This window comes from Lithobates pipiens, unplaced genomic scaffold (genome assembly GCF_037356315.1).
Source record: "Lithobates pipiens isolate NorthernLeopardFrog02 unplaced genomic scaffold, aLitPip1_a1.2 Scaffold_16, whole genome shotgun sequence".
NCBI lineage: Eukaryota > Metazoa > Chordata > Amphibia > Anura > Ranidae > Lithobates > Lithobates pipiens.
In genome coordinates this window covers 422,806,977-422,826,305 of record NW_027507748.1, presented here as the reverse complement: position 1 = coordinate 422,826,305, position 19,329 = coordinate 422,806,977, and the positions used below count along the sequence as shown (strand labels likewise).

The 19,329-nt window shown below is 42.3% G+C and overlaps 1 protein-coding gene across 2 annotated transcripts in view; it reads left to right on the top strand.

Moving 5' to 3' along the window:
* MSL3 (MSL complex subunit 3) overlaps window positions 1–19,329 on the top strand; it is a 41,042-nt gene that overhangs the window by 13,422 nt on the left and 8,291 nt on the right. Inside the window, exons 4-10 of one of the 2 annotated variants that reach the window (XM_077482549.1) lie at window positions 3,405–3,505; window positions 9,894–9,982; window positions 10,207–10,329; window positions 10,849–11,009; window positions 11,243–11,416; window positions 11,603–11,865; window positions 12,083–12,192. In XM_077482549.1, the coding sequence (XP_077338675.1) occupies window positions 3,405–3,505; window positions 9,894–9,982; window positions 10,207–10,329; window positions 10,849–11,009; window positions 11,243–11,416; window positions 11,603–11,865; window positions 12,083–12,192 (1,021 nt within the window). The remainder of the gene's footprint in view (window positions 1–3,404; window positions 3,506–9,893; window positions 9,983–10,206; window positions 10,330–10,848; window positions 11,010–11,242; window positions 11,417–11,602; window positions 11,866–12,082; window positions 12,193–19,329) is intronic. The other variant, XM_077482550.1, reaches the window with a different exon arrangement.

Below are 19,329 nucleotides of genomic sequence, written 5' to 3'. Positions count from 1 at the left end.
GGTATTGATCTGAAGACTCACACAAGTAGTGCCTGCTCTTCAGCACTTTTGTTTTTAATTTTTACGGCTGTTTAAATTTTTAAATTCCAATTTTACTAGTCACTGTTAAGCAGGGACTGGGAAAAATGGGATCCATACATGGCAGACTGATTGTCAATCTAATTTGGTACAACCATCAGGTCTGCTTTCTAGCATGCGATTATTGCTATAGCTAACAATAATCATTGTGTTTTCCTGGCAGGGGTGGCTACCCACATACTGCTCCGCCAGCGGACAGTCTTGCAAGCTAGACCCTGCAGTATTATGTTAACAGGTGCCTCTTTGGGTCAGAGCTAGAAACTCTATTGGACAGATCAGAAAACTGAAAGGTGCTTTTTGATTCTATTTTTTTATTTATTTTTGCGGGCGACGCTTCAAATGCCAAAAGAAATTTAAACAACAAGAAACCAAAAGAATTGGACTTTCAAGAAAGGGTGAGCTATAGTCACCCCTCTCCTACTCCCAAGGGCCAATAACTCAAGTCAAAGGTGGGGGGGACTTTCATGTCATTGGCAAGAGGTGACAGTCATTCTTTTCCCCCACCTCCCCAGCATGATTTCTAGTCAAATCCATCACTAAATATCAGACCAAAACAGCCGTCATGATTTCCTTATTTGAAGAGCTTCTAGCTCAAATGGTAGAGGGTTTCTTTCTTTCTTTTTTTTTTTTTTTGTACGATTCTAAATTTGAAACTACTAAACAATTGAGTAAAATGCAAGTAATTTTATATGTTATCAATTTACTGTCTGAAGGGTTTGTTAGCAAGTGCGTTCATGGCTACCATGTACCTCCCAAGAATCATGTTTACACATTCCCATGCAGTTAAACTACCAGGTGTTTTTGGTCTGAAAGGGATTTTGCATCTCCCAGTTCATGGCACTGTACTTTGATCTGTCTTTAGCACTGAGGATTTTTACAAAAGTGCTAGTAGGAACTCAATGAGGCATTATTGAACCTTCAACTCAAGATCAAGGTTTCCCTCTGAGAAATGAGCGTACTGGACTTAATTACGTTGCCCATAAGAGCAATGCTTTGGGCACAACTGCACTCAAGACCCCTGCAAAATTTGTATGGTAGTATGCAATGGAAATCCAGAGTCACTAGAAAATAAAGTGATTCTACCTTAAAATAATCCATAAAGAAAAAGTATGCATAAATATTTACAGACCATGCTTACAGTAGCATATATTAACAGGCAAGTAGGCACGCATTGCCTGATTTCCTTAACAGAAGGAATCTTTGAATAGGAAGAGAAGGAAAACTCATCACTTTCTGCTGTTCACCTGAAGGAAAATCTCAATTTCCATGACAGGGTGCCATTTTTTTTTTTTCAGACTCTCTGCTTACGATGTGCATAGTAACCACTCAGCGTCTAGGTTTTATGGACAAAGCTTAATTGGATAAGCTGAAGTTAGAAGCTAATTGTTTTCTATGCACAGATGTACCAGATTCTTTGTTCTTTCAGAAATAGAAGTGTTTTGATACTTTTTTATTTTTTTATGAACAGAAGAGAAATTCAAATCAATATTTGTGACCACCCTTTGCCTTTAAAACTGCATTAATCCTTATAGGTATACTTGTACACAGTTTTTGAAGGAACTCGGTAGGTAGGTTGTTCCAAATATCTTTAAGATCTAACCACTAATCTTCTGTGGATGTAGGCTGCTTTAAATCCTTCTGTCTGTTCATGTATTCCCAGACAGACTCTGTTGAGATCAGGGCTCTGTTTGGGCCAAACCATCATTTGCAGGACTCCTTGTTCTTCACAATGATGACATTTGGTTGTATGTTTGGGGTTTTTGTCATGCTGCGGAATACATTTGGAGCCGATCGCACTCCTCCCATGGCATGATGGATAAGTATCTGCTGGTATTTCTCAGCATTGAGGACACCATTGACCCTGACCAAATCTCAAACTTCATTATTTGCAGAAATGCAGCTCCAAACTTGCAAGGAATCTCCACTATGCTTGCCTGCAGATACCCATCTGACCCTATGCGAACATACTGCCTCTTGTTATAGCCAAATATTTTTCTGCACTGCAGTTCCTATGTTTTCATGCATAGTTGAGTGGCTTAGCCTTGTTTCTATGTTGGAGGTTTGGAATGGGGCAAGAAAATTGAGCTCATGCCTTTTTAACCATCAGATTAAATGGCTAAATTTAAAAGAAAAAAACCCTCCTTTGGTTGCTGTGGGCAGCTGCTTTTTTATTTTCTTTAGATTTTTAGTTTCATTGTATCTGCAGTGATATGCAAATATTTTCTACGTATAGTAACAAAAATCTTCCTGATTGCTACTGTCAGTTCTCTTAGTCTTTATGGTCACCTTTTACAAACTGCCATGGAATATGGCAGGGTAAATGTTGATTAGCCCTTCAATATAGTTGGCTGAAGGTCTGAATTGTCAAATTGCTGCGATCGAGATGTTAAAACGGTATTATATGTCCACTGTTCAAAATGTGCACCTTGCTGTGCTTTTTAAAACTGACAATTTTTCTTAAGGCTCTGACCTGCAGAATTTGCGCTCCTAAATTTGACCGGTTGTTTTGTCTACTCCGTGATTTTTGCATTCCTCACTATACTGCATAGCATAAAAAGTTGCTTCGCTTGTGATTTTGGATTTTGTATCTTTGATGTCCAAGGTTTCTGTTTTTGTATTGCTGATCACCTGGTGTTGCATTGTCCATATAACTCCTAGTTTGTGTTCCAGTAGGTGGTGGGAGTCAAAAAGCTGGTCTGTGTAGGTGGGTTTCATGTAGACATCAATATGCAAGTAGGATCATTTATTGCTCGGTCTCTCTTTCCATCCCTTGGTGTTAGGAAGTTTGTACCATATTATCAGACTACAATGGTTCCATAATTTTCACAACTCCTATCCTGTTCTTGGACAATCAGCATCTGCCTTGACAATTGTAATTGGATTAAGGTGCTACCTTTTGTGGATATATTTGCTAGTGTATCTTCTTGACACTCTTTTTAAAACTGAAGTGACTGGGGTAAGCTGTGAAGCATCATCAGCACTACAGAACAAGTCCAGTTGAATGTGTTTGGTTACTGTTCGGTATGCCAGGACCTTGGAGAACCTTCAGACAACTTTATTTTTCATATCAAAGTGACATGGCAAAGGCTTTTTAACTACAGGCATTCTATATAAAATTTAAAACATATTTTTATTTTTTCATATATAGGTTAATTGCTGTTGGCTATTCCTTAGAAAAATTGTTGAGGATCAGTTGGCAGGCATTTATAGATGCTAATCCAATGTATAGATTTTCGTAAAATAAAAGCTGTCTGAATTATTTTTATTTAATGTTGCCAGTAATTTTATTTACTAGTTTTTGTGCTAAAAATTATTTTTCTTCATAGGAGAAGGAAGGGAAGGAAGAAGAGGCGGTGCAGGTTGCCTGGGGTCGACTCTGTTTTAAAAAGTTTTCCTGCTAATGAAAAAGAAGAAAATGATGATAATTGTAAGCATGATACAGTGGTTGTATATTAAGCTGACCATAGATTAATAATTTTGTATTTTATGGCAGCAACACCTCTCAGAAAAGCACAGGGCAACAAATAGCTGGCAAAGTAAGTCATACGAACAAAGAAGAACTAAAAGGACATTTTGCAACTAAATTAGGTTAATTGACAACAGGTCAGTAACATGATTAGGTATAATTAAAAAAAAAAAAAAAAAAAAAAAAAGCATCTTGGAGAGTCGGTGTCTCAAGTAAAGATGGCCGGAGGTTCATCAGTCTGTGAAAAGTTGCGACTAACAATGTTTAACAACTAAACAATGGTTTACAGGTGTGCGTATGCGCCCTGTGCTTCTCATGCTTTGGTTGGGCACATCACAAGTTTGTCAGCAAGCTCACAACTGTGATGACTGTGTGTGAGTGGTGTGCGTTTTGTTTTTCTCTTATATTCACCGACCGACACAGCTCCTCTGTACAAAGTGGGTAAGTTAGCCTGCCACTAGGAGAAACCAGACAAATTTGTAACACAATACACAGACTTGTCAGTTCCACCCAGGGGGGCGGACCCTGTGCTAACAACCCTCCCTGCTGACACAGCAGCTTCAGTTTTGATGCAGGACTTATTCTTTTGCGCAAGATGAATTATCCTGTGATCTTCTATCAACTGCCGGCTGGGTGACAGGCTGGTTAAGTTATCCTTGTCCCCCTCCCCAGTCTGGCCATCGGGCGTGTGCAGGTTGTAGCTATGGCTCGGCAGGCCACGACATGCCTCAGCTCGAGGTGGTCAGTGAGCTTCAATGCTCCAGGGTATACATATGACCGGGCTACTGATGTCTGAGTCACAGTATTCCGGGCCAGCAGCCACCCTGCAACTGCACAGGAGTGGGTCTGTCATGGAATGTCTCCCAGCTCTTCAGGACTGGTAAGTACGGCTCTCCCTGCTTTGGTGGGGTTGAGCAGCTGGGCATTCCCTGGGAGGTTGATAAGAGGGCCACCTCACCTCCCTCTCTTCTCCCCCACGTCCCTATCTTCCCCCCCCCCCCCCCGGGGGGGGCGGCTGCATGTATCTGCTGAGCGGTGTGTGTACAGGGGTTCGCTGGCTCTCTCACCTGCATGGGGTCTGTGTGGCTAGAGGCGGTCCTGTTTCCGGTGTGGGGGGTCCCAATGTGGTGCCTGTGGGGGTATTTTGCTGTGGCTAGCATTCTGTGCAGTGAGTTTCATTCTTCACTGCATGGCGCTGTCCGGCGGCCATTTTGGCTGAGGGCAGAGCAGGTTTCCCTTGTGAGCTTCAGCAGCCATTTTATGTAGGTTTTTCCTATTCAGATAATTGGCGGCCATTTTCTTGAGGCCTGAGCGCTTTTTTTCACCGCAGCTCTCTAGTGACAGCATGCCATGTGCTATCACACGCTGTTTCCTGTAGGTCCTGTGTATACAGGACGCTGAACGGCCATTCCCTGAATGCTGGAGCAAGCTCTGCAGATCGTTTCAGCGCTCGTATCTACTGCTGCGGCCGACACAGCCGCTTCACTCTGCACTTGGGTAACCTCCTGGGGACTACAGGCACGGCTAGTAACCGACACAGAACGCCTCAGGGTGGTGAGTCTGGCGCTAGGCGCTCCTCCAGACAGCGGCAGCAGGAGGGTGGGATCTTCACTGTCCTAAGTCCCCTTGGCTTCAGAAACTGGTGTTTTCTCCCCCCCCCCCCCCAAATCCAGGCAACCGGGTCACCTGCGGATGGCGCTGTGCCCATGGGCACCCTGACGGCGGTCCTTAATTCATTTGTTGCTAAAATGGAGGCGGTGCATGGAAGGAAAGGTGCGCTAAAAAGGCCCCTGCCCCCCCCCCCCCCGCTCTCTGGGGAGAGCTCTGATGCAGACTCGGGCCCTACTGCGGCTGGTGACCCTTGCACTGACCTATCAGACGAAGCTGACCAGGACCATTCGGACAGCGAGGATGATTCCCCGTCCGGGTCCGGGCACGACAAAGCACTTGTTGAAGCACTTATCACAGCTGTGCATGATACCCTGAAGATCCAGGAGCCAGTGGATCCCTCTGCTGAGGTGTCGGTCCCCTTTGGGTCCCGCAAGCCAGCACGATCACGTATTTCCCTTATTTTGACAAGTTAATCTACAGGGAATGGGGTCAGCCGCAAAGGACCTTCTCGGTCCCCAAAAAACATGGCGGTACCTTACCCCTTCGAGGAAAGCCTTCTCAAAAAATGGTCGGCTCCTCCAGTCGTGGACCCCCCAGTATCCAGGTTAAATAAAGTAACCACGATTCCGGTAGAGAGGACTCCTGCATTCAAGGATCCCACGGACAGGAAGGCCGAGGCAGTGGCTCGTTCCTTGTTTAAGGTTGTGGGGTCCGCCATACGACCAGTACTGGCATCTGCACTTGTGTCGCAGACCTTAAACGAGTGGGCAAAGCTTTTGCACCGGGAGTACGGGGAGCAGAAGGCTTCTCCTGTCTGCGTGGAGTTGGCGGACCAACTAGTGCATGGCCTCAAGTACGTTTGTGACGCGTCCCTGGATACTCTTCCCTTGTTATCCAGGGCTTCAGTGTCTGCTGTGTTGCTGCGGCGCCTGATTTGGTTAAAGTGCTGGTCTGCTGACCAGGCATCTAAGAAAGCCCTGACGGATCTCCCCTTCCTTGGCAACCGGCTCTTTGGAGCCCCCTTGGATGACATTAAAAATGCCACCGGGGGTAAGAGTACCCTACTCCCACAAGTCAGGAAGCCTAAGGAGCCACGCCGCAGGCAAGGGCCCTCTTTTTCTGCTCTCAAACTGCTTTTTCGTCCGACCGAAGCATCCCCAGCCCAACAGGACAGCCACTGATGGACAAAAGCGTCCCTGGCATCGCAAGCCTGCGAAAAAAAGTGCTACTGCATGAAGGTTTGCCCCCACCCCTGTCTCGGGTGGGAGGTTATCTTCGGGAGTTTGCAGCCAGGTTCGACCGATGGGTTTGCGATCTGTTTTCCTCAGGCTACAAGATAGAGTTCCTCTCTTGGCCGCAGACAAGATTCTTCCCCTCCAGCATACCCGTAGCCCCAGCTTGCCGGTAGGCTCTCTTGGGGGCAGTAAGGGACTTGCTGAGTCGCGGGGTGGTGGTACCAGTTCCGGATTCGGAACGCTTTCTATTCAAATCTATTTGTTGTTCCCAAGAAGGAAGGGGTACGCCCAATTTTGGACCTAAAAGCCCTCAATCACTTTGTAAAAGTGCAGAGGTTCAGAATGGAATCAGTTAGCTCGGTAGTCGTTGCACTCCATCAGGGGGACTTCCTGGTGTCTTTTGGACAGTCAGGATGCGTACCTGCACATTCCCATATGTCTGTGGCATCAAAAGTTTCTGCAATTTTCAGTTGGGGAAGCCCACTATCAGTTTGTGGCTCTACCATTTGGCCTGGCACTGGCCCCCTGAGTTTTTACCAAGGTACTGGCTCCAGTTTTGGCATTGCTGCGACAACACGGGATTGCGATCATGGGGTATCTAGACGATCTCCTCCTGAGAGCATCTGCCAGATGCTGAACCCAGGGGAATGAGAGTTGCATCCGGAGGTGTTCGGGTTACTGTGCCTGAGGTGGGGCACACCAGACGTGGATCTCCTGGCCTCCCGTCTCAATCGAAAGGTACCAAGATTCATGTCCAGGACAAGAGATCCGTGGGCAGACGCGCTGGTGGCTCCGTGGAATCAGTACCAACTGATATATATGCCTTTCCTCCGTTGAAACTGTTACCGATTGCCGTTGCGGGAAGACCTTCAGTCTCAAGGTCCGATTCTCCATCCTGCTTTACCGGCGTGGCTATTGAGCACCAGGTGTTGAGGAGCTGGGGTCGGTGGGACTCGGTAATCTCGACTATGTTGAAAGCACGAAAATCTTCCTCTAGGAAGATCTGTCATCGTGTCTGGAAGGCCTACATCTCCATGTGTGAGGAGAGGGGTTGACCCCCGCGCTCCTCTTCCATATCCAGGATCCTGCTGTTTCTTCAGCAAGGGGTAGACCAGAAGTTGGCTTTAAGCACCATTAAGGGGCAAGTTTCAGCCTTGACTGTCCTTTTTCAGCAAACCTTGGTGTCTCACTCATTGGAGGGAACCTTTTTGTTCAGGGGCTTCGTCAGGTGGTCCCTCCGTTGCGCCCACCGTTACCCCCGTGGGATTTGAACCTGGTGTTATTGGCACTTCAGAAACCGCCGTTTGAAATTATCCGGGAGATCCTCCTGTTGATTTTTCTCAGAAATTGGTCTTTCTTGTGGCCATTACATCGGCCAGGAGGATTTCGGAGCTGGCGGCCTTGTCTTGCAAGTCGCCATATCTGGTTATCCACAAGGATAAGGTGGTGTTGCGTCCGCAACCGTCTTTTCTACCAAAGGTAGTGTCGGCCTTTCATATAATCGAGGACATTGTGTTACCATCCCTGTGTCCTAAGCCAAAGCACCCTAAGGAGGTGGCCCTTCACGCTTTGGGCATGGTTCGGGCTCTGAAGGTGTATTTGTCTGTCGCTGCTCCCTTTCAGAAGTCAGACTCGCTGTTTGTCTCGATGGCTGGTCCAAAGAAGGGTATGGCGGTCTCGTCGGCCACCATTTCCAGGTGGATCAGACAGATTGTAGTACAAGCCTACGCTTTGAAGGGGCAGGTGCTCCCCAGTCGCAGCCCACTCCACAAGGGCAATTGGCACATCTTAGGCCTTCCGACACCAAGCGACTGTCACTCAGGTGTGTAAGGCGGCGACCTGGTAGTCTGTCCACACGTTTACCAAGTTCTACAAGGTAGACGTCAGTGCATCGGCTGATGCCTGTTTTGGCTGCGAAGTCTTTCAGGCGGCCGTGTAGTTGCCTTGCAATATGCAAATAGCCTTTTTTTTTTGGTAAAAAAACAAAACAGTACTGTTATGCTAAGTGCACTGTTGCATTACTTCCGCAGTTTGGTGCGGTTTTTGGGTAATTACTCCGGTTGAGGGTACCCGGTTTTTTGTGGTGGATTTTCCCACGCACTGTTTTTGTGGGTAAAGTTTCACTAGTTCCCACTGCCGTAGTGGATGAAGTTTTAATGCTGTTTTTCCCACCCCTCGTTTTGGCACTGCTTGGGGACGTCCCACTTTGTACAGAGAGGAGCTGTGTCGGTCGGTGAATATAAGAGAAAACAGGATTTTTTGTACCCGCCGTAAAATCCTTTTCTCTGTAATTCACCGACCGACACAGCACCCACCCCTCCTTTTCTCTACGTTTTATACTGCTTGTTGACGTGTTGAAGCTGCTGTGACGCCCAAAGTTAAATTTTTACTGGGATTCGCCAGGCGCGAAATAGCAGGATCACAATGGCGTCCCATGATTTGAGGCGTGGCAGAATCGCGCTGATTACGCCTGCAAACGGAACGCCAAGGTGTGAATGGAGCCTTACTGTTCAGAGCTGAAATGGGAAGCAAAGCCAGTCTGTAAGTAAAGTTAGGCGCACGGTTAACCCTTAAATTTCCCTCCTAATCACTCCTGTCATCCAACCAGTGCCATTAGTACAGTGACAGTGTACAGTATTGGTACATTGCTGCTACACCTATACGTTGCTATCCACCACCATTACTAGTATAGTGTCGGTCCATGTCATGGTCAGAAGCAGGTCTTCCATTTGCATGGAAGGTGTGTTTTTAGGGTCCCTGTAGTCACTAAGGGATCATCATCATGAAGTTGGCCACAGACCTGTCTCTGATCACTGGGGTAAAAATAAAAATCTGTTGCTGGGCTGTATTTACTGAACTGGTGATGGTTAGTAATGGTGCTCATATACCATTTTAAAGGCTTTCTCTACCCTCGTCAACATGTTATACCCGTATTTGGGGTGCAACATCAACATGCTGCCCTTGTGTCAGTATGCAGGGGTTCATCTGCCCTGCAATATATATATATATATATATATATATATATATATATATATATATATATATATATAATTAATTTTTTTTTTTTTTTTTTTTAGATCTCACTCTTTATTATTTATTTTTTAATTGGTGCAGCTCTGTGCTTTTTTTTTTTTTCCCTACAACTGAGCCTGGTCATTTTATTAGAGGGCGGCTAAAACAAAAATGTAGAAATAGGAGTATGATTCTCTTTTTTTTTTTTCTTTAACGTTATATTTTAAGAAACCTTTTGGCGCTTCAGATACTTTGTTTAGCCTTGCCCTTGTTCATGCCTTATCTGCCAAATAATGCTGATCCTAATTTATAATCTGCATATTATATTTGTTCATGTGCAAATTCTTCTTTGTAAAAATGTTTATGCTAAAAGTAAACCTTTCCCAGAGAGCATAGTCCTGAATGTTTATGTTCTGTTGTGCAGTGCTGAGAGATGAAAGTATGTATAAGACAAACACTTGAGGTAACCAGTCACTGTATTTATCTCCTAGCACTAAGTAGTTCATCAGAGGACAGCGATGAAGGGACTGATGTAGAAATAAAAAGTGAAGAAAGTGAGTTTGAAGAAAAAGCAGAAATGGTAGGTCCTTTTATTTCTATGCTTCCTATTGAGAAACTAGTGTTGCAATGCAGTTATTTTATGATTGGTATAAATAAAATAGGCACTTAGTCTGGTAATGAGAAGAGAATTCTATAAAAGTGCATTTAAAATTCAAGTGGGAAACAGAAGTCTGTTACCCTGTATGCTCAACTGGGCCCACGCTTTTTATGGTAAAAACAATTTTTGCTTCACGTCTTTTGTAGAAGGAAGAGCATGAAATTCACTCGAAACGGGAAATGGAAGAAAAGAACATTGTAATAGAAATTCCTGAAATGTTAAAAAAGAAGCTTGAAGAGGATTGCTACTACATAAATAAACGGAAACGGGTATGCTATTTCAGGGACAAGACTTTAAAGGCTTGCTAATGCAAGGATGCGGCTTCTAATAAGAGGTTGTGGTGTACACGCTATATTAAGTTATATGTACTTAACTAGTATAGTAAGCTGGGACCTCACAGGATATCCTAGTGGGTGTGTGTTGTGTGGGTTCTGTGTGGTGTTTTTTTTTTTTTTTTTTTTTTTTTTTTATGCCTCCCAGATTGTTGGATATTTTGTCTATTCAGTTTGTTATTCCTCATTTTAGATCCCAGATTTTTGATAAACAGACATGCAGTCATCCGGAAAAATGTTGCATTGGTAGAACTGTTGCAGCTAAGACTCTACTATGTAAATTATGAAATCTTCCGCAGGGACACTGCATCAAATTCCTAAAATATTCTACCCCTTTCAATTCTGTACAAAACTGAATCAAATAGTTTGGGCTGGAGTTCTAGAATTGTATGTATTTTTTTTTATGTATTTTTATTAACTTTCTGTGGAATCCATTTATTTTTGCTTCTGTTTTAGCTGGTGAAACTGCCTTGTCAGACCAACATCATCACCATTCTGGAATCGTACGTAAAACACTTTGCAATCAATGCAGCTTTTTCAGCTAATGAAAGAATAAGGCACCACCAGACTACTTCCAATGTCAACATGAATGTACATTATATTCCACCAGAGAAAAAGTAAGCCCTGTAGTATGTTCTTTGGATTTTACAATGTATTTCAAAAGCTCTGGATTTATGTATGCAAAGGCAGTCCTGTTTATAACCTGTAGTGTCTCAAATATTCTATTGCAATCCTGAATTGTGTGTGTGTGTGTTTGTTTTTTTCCCAAGATTAGATCCTAAAATGCTTTGCAGTCCTTTTTGAAGTAGATATTCTTTATACTTACATTTGATAACTTGTATTCTTATAGTGTTGAACTTTGTAAAGAAATGGTGGATGGCTTAAGAATTACCTTTGACTTCACCCTTCCGCTTATACTTCTGTATCCCTATGAGCAAGCACAGTATAAAAAAGTGACATCATCGAAATTTTTTCTTCCCATAAAAGAAGTCGTATCTTATAGCAACAGGTACATTATCAAAACGTGAGCAGGTGCTTATTATTATTATTATTATTATTATTATCATTATTTATTATTATTTCTTATGCTTGCCTTTTTTACATTTTGACAGATGGAGAAAAGGTTTTTCCCAGTAATATTAATGCCTGTGTTTTTTGTGTGGGGTTTTTTTTTTTTTTTTTTTTTTTTTTTTTTTTTTTTTTTGTTTAGGAACCAAGAGGAAGTATCACCAAGTCCTCCGCTCCTAAACCCTCCAACTCCTCAATCCACAGATAGCCAACCTACTACTGGAGAATCAGCCACTCCTAAAAGACGGAGGAATGAACCAGATACTCTACAGTCCTTAAGACGATCAACACGTCACAGTACAAGCTGCGATAGGATGTCGGAAAGTAGTGCTTCTCCGCAACCCAAACGTCGCCATGCAGAGACTCCAACATCAATGCCCAAATTGATCCTGCATTTTGAAAAGAGTATGTGGTTTTTATTTTTTGTTTTTATTATTCACTTCATTTTTATTTTACTTTAACCCCCCCCACACCAAACCAATCCTCCTCCTTCTTTTTTTTTTTTTTTTTTTTTACACTTTTACCTTTTACCTGTAGTGCTGCATTCTTGCATATTTATCCACATGCTTGAACATATGTCTGTATCACCTTTTAGTTAAAGTGTGCTTGCATTTTGTTCTAGAAACACCTGTTCACAGTGGTTCATCGTCACCAATTACATTAACTCCAAGCAAAGAGGGTGGTTCCGTGTTCTCTGGACTTGAAGGGAGGCGAAACAATGAACTCAATGAGGTATTATAAAATTGTTAACAGCCTTGTAATTTTTGTTTTATAAAATGGACTCAATGATTTTAATGTTGGTCTTCTTCCTTATTACTTTTTTTACTTTTTTTTTTAGATTTTCTGTCTTTTTATAATTTAAGTTTTCAGTGCAGATTCTTTCTTCTCCTGTCCCTGCACATTTGTTGTAAATGCCAGTCTTTACCCTATTTAATTAGATGAGCTTGTACTAATAAAAATTGTGGAACTATTTCTGTGCAATTCTGACTGACTGGTGGGCTGCAGATTTTCTCTATAGGCCCTAATAGTGAAGCTTCTACTTTGAAAGCACCACTTTTTTAATTGGAGCCTAAGAAGAAAGGAGTGTGCATGCCAAGTATGCTGTAACGCCCATACCTGGGCAAATTGCATCCTCACTGAGAAAGCTGATAGGCTCAGAGAGGCATGCTGACTGACAGATGTCCGTGTAGAGAACTGAAGGAGAGCCTAAAGAGCTGGTCAGTAAAGTGAGTAGGCTCGGTTCTGGTGGGAGAGTGTTACCTGGCAGACCTCCAACACGCTTTCCCCCACTCTGCTACCTGGTTAAGTTCTTCCTGAATTAGCGCCTGCATGTTGCAAACCCAAGTATCCATGCACCTGTTCTTCACTCCAGGTCAGGATTTGCAGAAATTCCCTCTGCGCAATCTCAGGATCTTTCTGTGCACTGACAGTGCTTTTCAGAAGGCATTTGACAGGCAGTGTGGAAGGAGGTGGTATATAGTTTCCTCATAGTTTGCCTGATAATGCTGCAGTACAGGTGTACCTGGGCTTTTCGTGTGGGTTACCGGCGGTTTTCCGTAGACTTTCTATTGTGTTCCATGTCTTTGGTGTGTTTTCTGAAAGCGCATCAAAAGTCCTGCATGCTGCATCTTTGCGCTTTCAGAAAACATGGCAAAAACACGGGACATAATAGACTCCATAGATTTTCTATCTCTCTATGGGAATCTACGGATTAACTGCACAAAACTTGCGATACACATGCACTGTGGCCCTTCACAACTGTCCCAGTTTCTCAAGAGGCCCCTTGGGAAAATGATAGTCCACCCCTGCTGTGACCTGCAGCTCAGTGAAGAGGACTGCAGAAGTTTAATACAAAGCAATTCCTGTATTTATTGGCGTGTAACACGCACCTTAATTTTATAAGGGAAGTTTCAAGAATAATAAATTTTAAATGAACTTTGAAGGTCAGTGCCCATCAATGCATCCTGATCAGTACCTATCTGCAGCCTTGCCTTTGCCCATTAATGTAGCCTCACCAGTGCTGGATTACACAGAGCTAGGATCTCCTTTTGTGCTCTGCGCAGGACCGCGTGTGACTGCGAATACCGAGTACACAGGAGATCCCAGCTCTCTGTAATCTGGCAGCGCTCGCCCCCTCCTTCCCCCTCCGAGGAAGCTAGGTTTTGGCATATAACATGCACACATGATTTGCCCCTTTTCAGGGGGAAAAGGTGCGTGTTATACGGCAATTTAAATATGGTAAGCATAACTTGTGTATCCCGAAATACAATTCTGTAAAGTAAACTTCTACATTTTGTTAAAAGAAACTAATATTGCAACAAATTATATACGTTGTAAAAAATGGAAAATTAAGAAAACAACACATGTGTATGTAACAGAAACAAATAAGTGTTTTAATTCCTTTTTATAATGAATTGTCTTTTTTTTCATAACGCCATCATTTTATTCTAAATGAAATGCTTGTGTTACTCCACACCAGTGCTCTTATAGTAGAGGAGCAGAGAAGGATTACTAAGGTGAAAAGTTCTTTAGACCTTTCTTAACACAATGATCATTTACCTCTGGTGATTCACCTATGAGAGCATTTTTGTGAGACTTTTTATTTTTAATTTGCTGCAATATTGGATTCATTATGTGAAACAAACTATATAAGTTTATGTAATTGTACTTCATGATGCGTGGGTTATGCTCAATTGTTTTGTCTTATTGAGCAGCATTGGTATGGGTTGTATGTGTTTATTTCCCCAATGTAACACATTTCTGTTAAGTACTGCAGAACTGTTGAATGGTTGGGTTAACATGTACTGTATTTGTTTAGTTTTGTGGTAAATGGCTAGACTAACTGTATGTTTTGTTTTTATTGCAGTCTGTGTACAAATTAGGGAGATTTACCACTCTACACACTGTAGTAATGTTTTTTATGGAAGTTTTAAAAGTTACAAAACAACTGCTCAATGCAAAGAGAGCAAGACCCCTTGCGTTGGCCAAGGGTACAATTGCAGGCCAGGAACGGCACCTCTTAAGTCATATCCGTTAGAACACCCATACATTGTGTTACATTGACATTATTGGAAGGGTGACCCCAATTCATTGTCATGAACCATAGGATGAGAAATGGGCGTCTAAAGGTAGCGAGGAGGTATAGAAAATGACAAGTCAAGGGTAGAAAAGGTTCAAGAGGAGGAAGGAGGAAAGGGCATGCCATTGATATTTCAAATCGCATGCCAAATCTGCGGCAATTGCACCATCCTAATCCGTGCTATGCTGCATTTGCGGCACCGCGCTGATTCCCAAAAGGAGGTTCTGTACTACTTTTTGGCAATTAGGGGGTGCAATTCCCATTAACATCTGTGCAGCACAGATGTCTCTGAAATCGCCCATGATAGACGGGAATGAAATTCAGTTGAACTCGCACAATTTCATTCCCGCAGTCAGTGTGAAACAGGGCTAAAGGTTTCATATGACTCTGTGAGCTGTATGCCTGAATAAGGATTTCTTGATCTCCAATGGAATGGGAAGATGGTTTGTGGCACCTGCATGAGAGATGTTGGAAGTTTAATTCTGAGCATGTAGAACTTGGTTTTAAAGAGGAAGTAAACCTCGGGCTGATTATCATTTCACTTTTTCTTTTTTTCCTGACCTGTAAAGTAAAGGCATAATGTACTAGTATGGATTGCATACTGGCACATTATGTTAAACTTGCCTGCAAACAAAGCCCTCCGCTGATGTGTTCCTTCCGGGTCCGCAGACTCCAGATGTGTGACTGGCCAAAGATGCGTGATGTCACTCGCACTCATGCGCGCAGGAGCTGCCGGTCAAGGAATTTCACGGGTGGACGTTTCTTCAAAGCGCATGCGCTGATGACGTCATCAGCTGCATATACAGTAAATATATCCTGAACGCCGCATGTTTTAGGAGATATTTACAGTAACTAGAAGTGGGCTTGCCTATAGGTAAAATTCATCTATGTAAATTTACAACCACTTTAACTTAAAGACCAGAAAGTATGGAAAATCTCTTTAGCAAATGCATCAAGTCAGGTAGCGATGGGGGGGGGGGGGGGGGCAATAAGGAGAAAACAAGCATATGGTTTTATATTTACTGTGTCCCTGGGTGTTGTAAATTCCTTTCATTGTTGGTTACTCTTTTGTCAAGATTGATTAATCTGTGTAGATAAACTTAGTTACCCAGCCCTCAAATTTTCGAATTTTGCGAGAGCAAAATGAGGGTGGGCTTGCAAGGGTGCGGGGGGGGGGGGGGGCTTCGGGCGGCGAACACCACCAACAGGCGGGGTTGTATGGGAGCTGTTCTCTCACTAATCGCGGAGGGGAAAAGAGAAGAGCAGGCAGCCAGATGATCAGAGTGCCGAGGAACATCACGGCTATCATTTCAATTGCCGTGTGTTCCCCGCACTCGCTGTCACAGCCCCTCCTCCCCGTCCGGTGACTTTGGTAGACACACCACCTGTCCAATCCCGGGACGTATATGAAAGTTCCCCGGCTGGGAGGCGGGGCTGTATGTGACGTGGAGTGTGCATTGTTGGGCACGGATAAAATTGTTAATGTTTTATGCAGAATTAAGTTCTAAAAATATTAAGTGTCATTTCATGAGATAATTTGAGGGGTTGGGTGGGGCAACTGGTGGCGAGTAACCCTCGAGGCCTGGCTAGTAATTCAGGACTTGATATTTTGAGCCCTGAGTTGCCTATCCTTTTAAATTAATCTTGCTATACTGTAGCAGAGGCAGATGCTATGTCGTTTCATAATTTGGTTATTATGTGTCTGTTCTTTCCTTACTTTCCCCAACATCCCAAATAGTGTAGAAATAAGGAACAGACTCTGCCTATATTTCTTCGCAAACCACTTCCACTGGCGTGTTTCGCCCCACCCATCAGGGTTTAGTCATAGGATTTTTTTCTTCAGTACTGTTAGATATGAAAGTTGAAGAAAGAGAAGCAGACTGAATTTCTCTAACTGCACAGCATGGCAAAGTGACCAGGTAGAGTTACCCATAAATATGGTAAAATCGTATCTTCTTTTCAGTCTCCAAATTGTTTGTCTACTGTTGGAGGTAACATTGATCACTCAGATTAGAAAAAAACTGTTCCAAATACATTTGTTCAACGTTTGCCCTTGATAAAACGGCACTATCTCTTGCTTCATCCTCATCCCCTGTCATAGGTTTGTTTGAGCCCCATTCTGACTTTTTTTGTCCGAGGTCCAAGTAATTTCAAATGCATGGCCAATTGCCTTAAAGTGGATGTAAACCCTCTCCCATACCCAATGAAGTGAACATCCTCAGATGATACAGATATGAAACAAATCTCCCTACCTTTTTACATGTTTATCTGCTGTCTTGCTATATTCTTTAGAAAGTGCATATCATGACACGAAGAACGAGGATACTTTCAGAGATGTGCTGTGAATAGACTAGCTCTTTGCTAATCTATTTATAGCACCCACCTCGACACAAATTTCCAGCTGCTTTTATCTCCTGTGTCGGAGAACTTGTCAGATGTTATCATGCTGATAACAGAGGAACGAAACCGCAGAAAGACACAGGACTTAGGGCTTTGAAGACAGATAACAAAACACTGCAGATATATATGCCCAGGTCAGATTTCATGAATCGGGTTTACATCCACTTTAAATCTATGGGATCATTAAGGGCCAGTGAGTGAGAAAAACCTCACATTACATCAGGGTAAAAAAATATATTAAAATACAGCAGAGCTTGATGAAGTTCAGTAAAGTGTGATGAATGTAAATATTTGTGCAGCCTGTAATGTATGTCTATGCTTTGCCTGGATATTGATCTGTCCAATTTTCAGTAGCACTTGATGGCAGACACAAGATTATATCAAGATTTTGAATTTTTATCTTGAAATTTGCTGTACTTCGCCTTTTTTGAAAGTTGTTTGGCTTGGTGATGTTTTGCAGTTTGGTTAGAATGGAAATCTCTGCTACCCCCTACTGTTTTAAATCTGATTAGCTAACAGACAAAAAATGCTTTAATATATAAAGCATAACCGGATTGAGGTTCTCTACCTAAATAGTATGGCAAGTTTGATTTATGTTCTGTTTGCACTCCTTTTTGTAGTACTATTTGAAGAGTGTTAAAATGTATATTGCTAAGAGGACAATTACACACTCGATTTTGAGCTAGCAAAACTGGTATAAACCTTCACCTGATCAAATTCAAATCTACTTTCAGTGCAACTGAATCTGGTTCATGTTGTGGCTTGGCAACATTCTCATCCTCCAGACAGGGGCACCCTCTGCACATGCTTGAATACTTAGTCACAGAGAGTCAGGATTTTCAGTTTGCCTGCTCAGTCCCGGAGGTTAAAGTTCCATGGCAGTAAAAGCCAGATGAGAACTTCATGGAAGGTATAATAATTAAGGCTGCCACTAACGATTATTTTCGTAATCGATTAGTTGGCCGATTATTGTTTCAATTAATCGGTTAATAACCTAAAAAAAAACAGTCGGTCAAATTGACGTTCATTCAACCACAGCGACGAGAAAATTTGGAAATAATAGAATTCTTTCATTCAGCGAATGTACCATTTTTCATCTGAATATTCTCACCAGAAAATTGATCCATGAGGCCAGCATAAGGCTCAGTACACACCTATGCAGTTTTTGCTTTTGATCTGTTTCTGCAGTGCGTTTTGATTTTTACGCACGTGATTTTACTGCAATTTGCATTTTTTGCAATTTTTTTGGGCCGATTTAAAAAACACAAATTGCTGCAAAAACACATTACATTCTTTTCTGCAGCTTCTCCATTGAAGTATATTGAACCAAAAAAGCAGTCCCCAACCCTTTCCAAATATGCAGCGGCTGAAAAAAGCACTTATATGAACGTGTCCCATAGGAAACCATGTAAATGAACTGTTGTGCGTTTCTACAAAAAGCACCAATAAATATGTAGATGTGAACAAGGTCTAAGATTTTTAGTAAGATAATGGGGTTAAAAAGACTAAAATTAACCCTTTTATAGTGCAAAAAACAGATAATCACTACTGGAAGTGGTTAAATTTTTTTACTGTAGAGCAGTGAAAGTAATATTTACAGTAGTGATATTTTTGTACTATAAAGGGCTCATTTTAGTTTTTTATAACCCCATTATGTTACTGCCCGATTAATCGATTATGAAAATAGTAGTCGATTAATTTCATAATCAATTAGTTGTCGATTAATCGATTAGTTGTTGCAGCCCTAATAATAATAAATTATGGACTATGAGGGTCATATAGTGCTTGTTGGCTCAAGAATGCACTTGCCCTTTTTGGTAAACCCTTATTTTTCATTTGCCTACTGCAGTGTTTTGGGACCTGTTTTTGTGCAAATCTTAACCAAAAATTGGATAAAGAGTTCTAGTTATATAATTTTTATGTGTTGATAAAGGTGTGTGATTTTTTTAAAATGACCCTTGGTCCCTATTCATGCAGGCATTTATAGGACCTACTTTAAATGCTTATAGTGATTTTGAATAGTAGAATTCACACTGTGTGCATTTTAGGTGTGCTCAGCAAAGCTGTTTGTAGAGAAATAATTTTGTGTCCAGAGGCAGATTAGATACTTTAAATACATCTAAATGCACAAATTCATCAGGAAAACCCTGTTTGTTTAATCCTTCCCAGATCATTTCTATAGCATTTAAAAAGCATAAATGCATGTGTGAATGTAGCCTAATCGTGTTTTGGTTTGTTTTACATGCAAATGTGAGGCAAAAAAGCAAGTGATTGGTTGGAGACGACTGCACCTTCTGTAGCCCTGGGAAAAATCTGTTGGACTCTGATGTTTACATCATTTTAGCTTGTCTGTGTCTGTAATGATAAATTTATAGTTTACTGCATAAAAG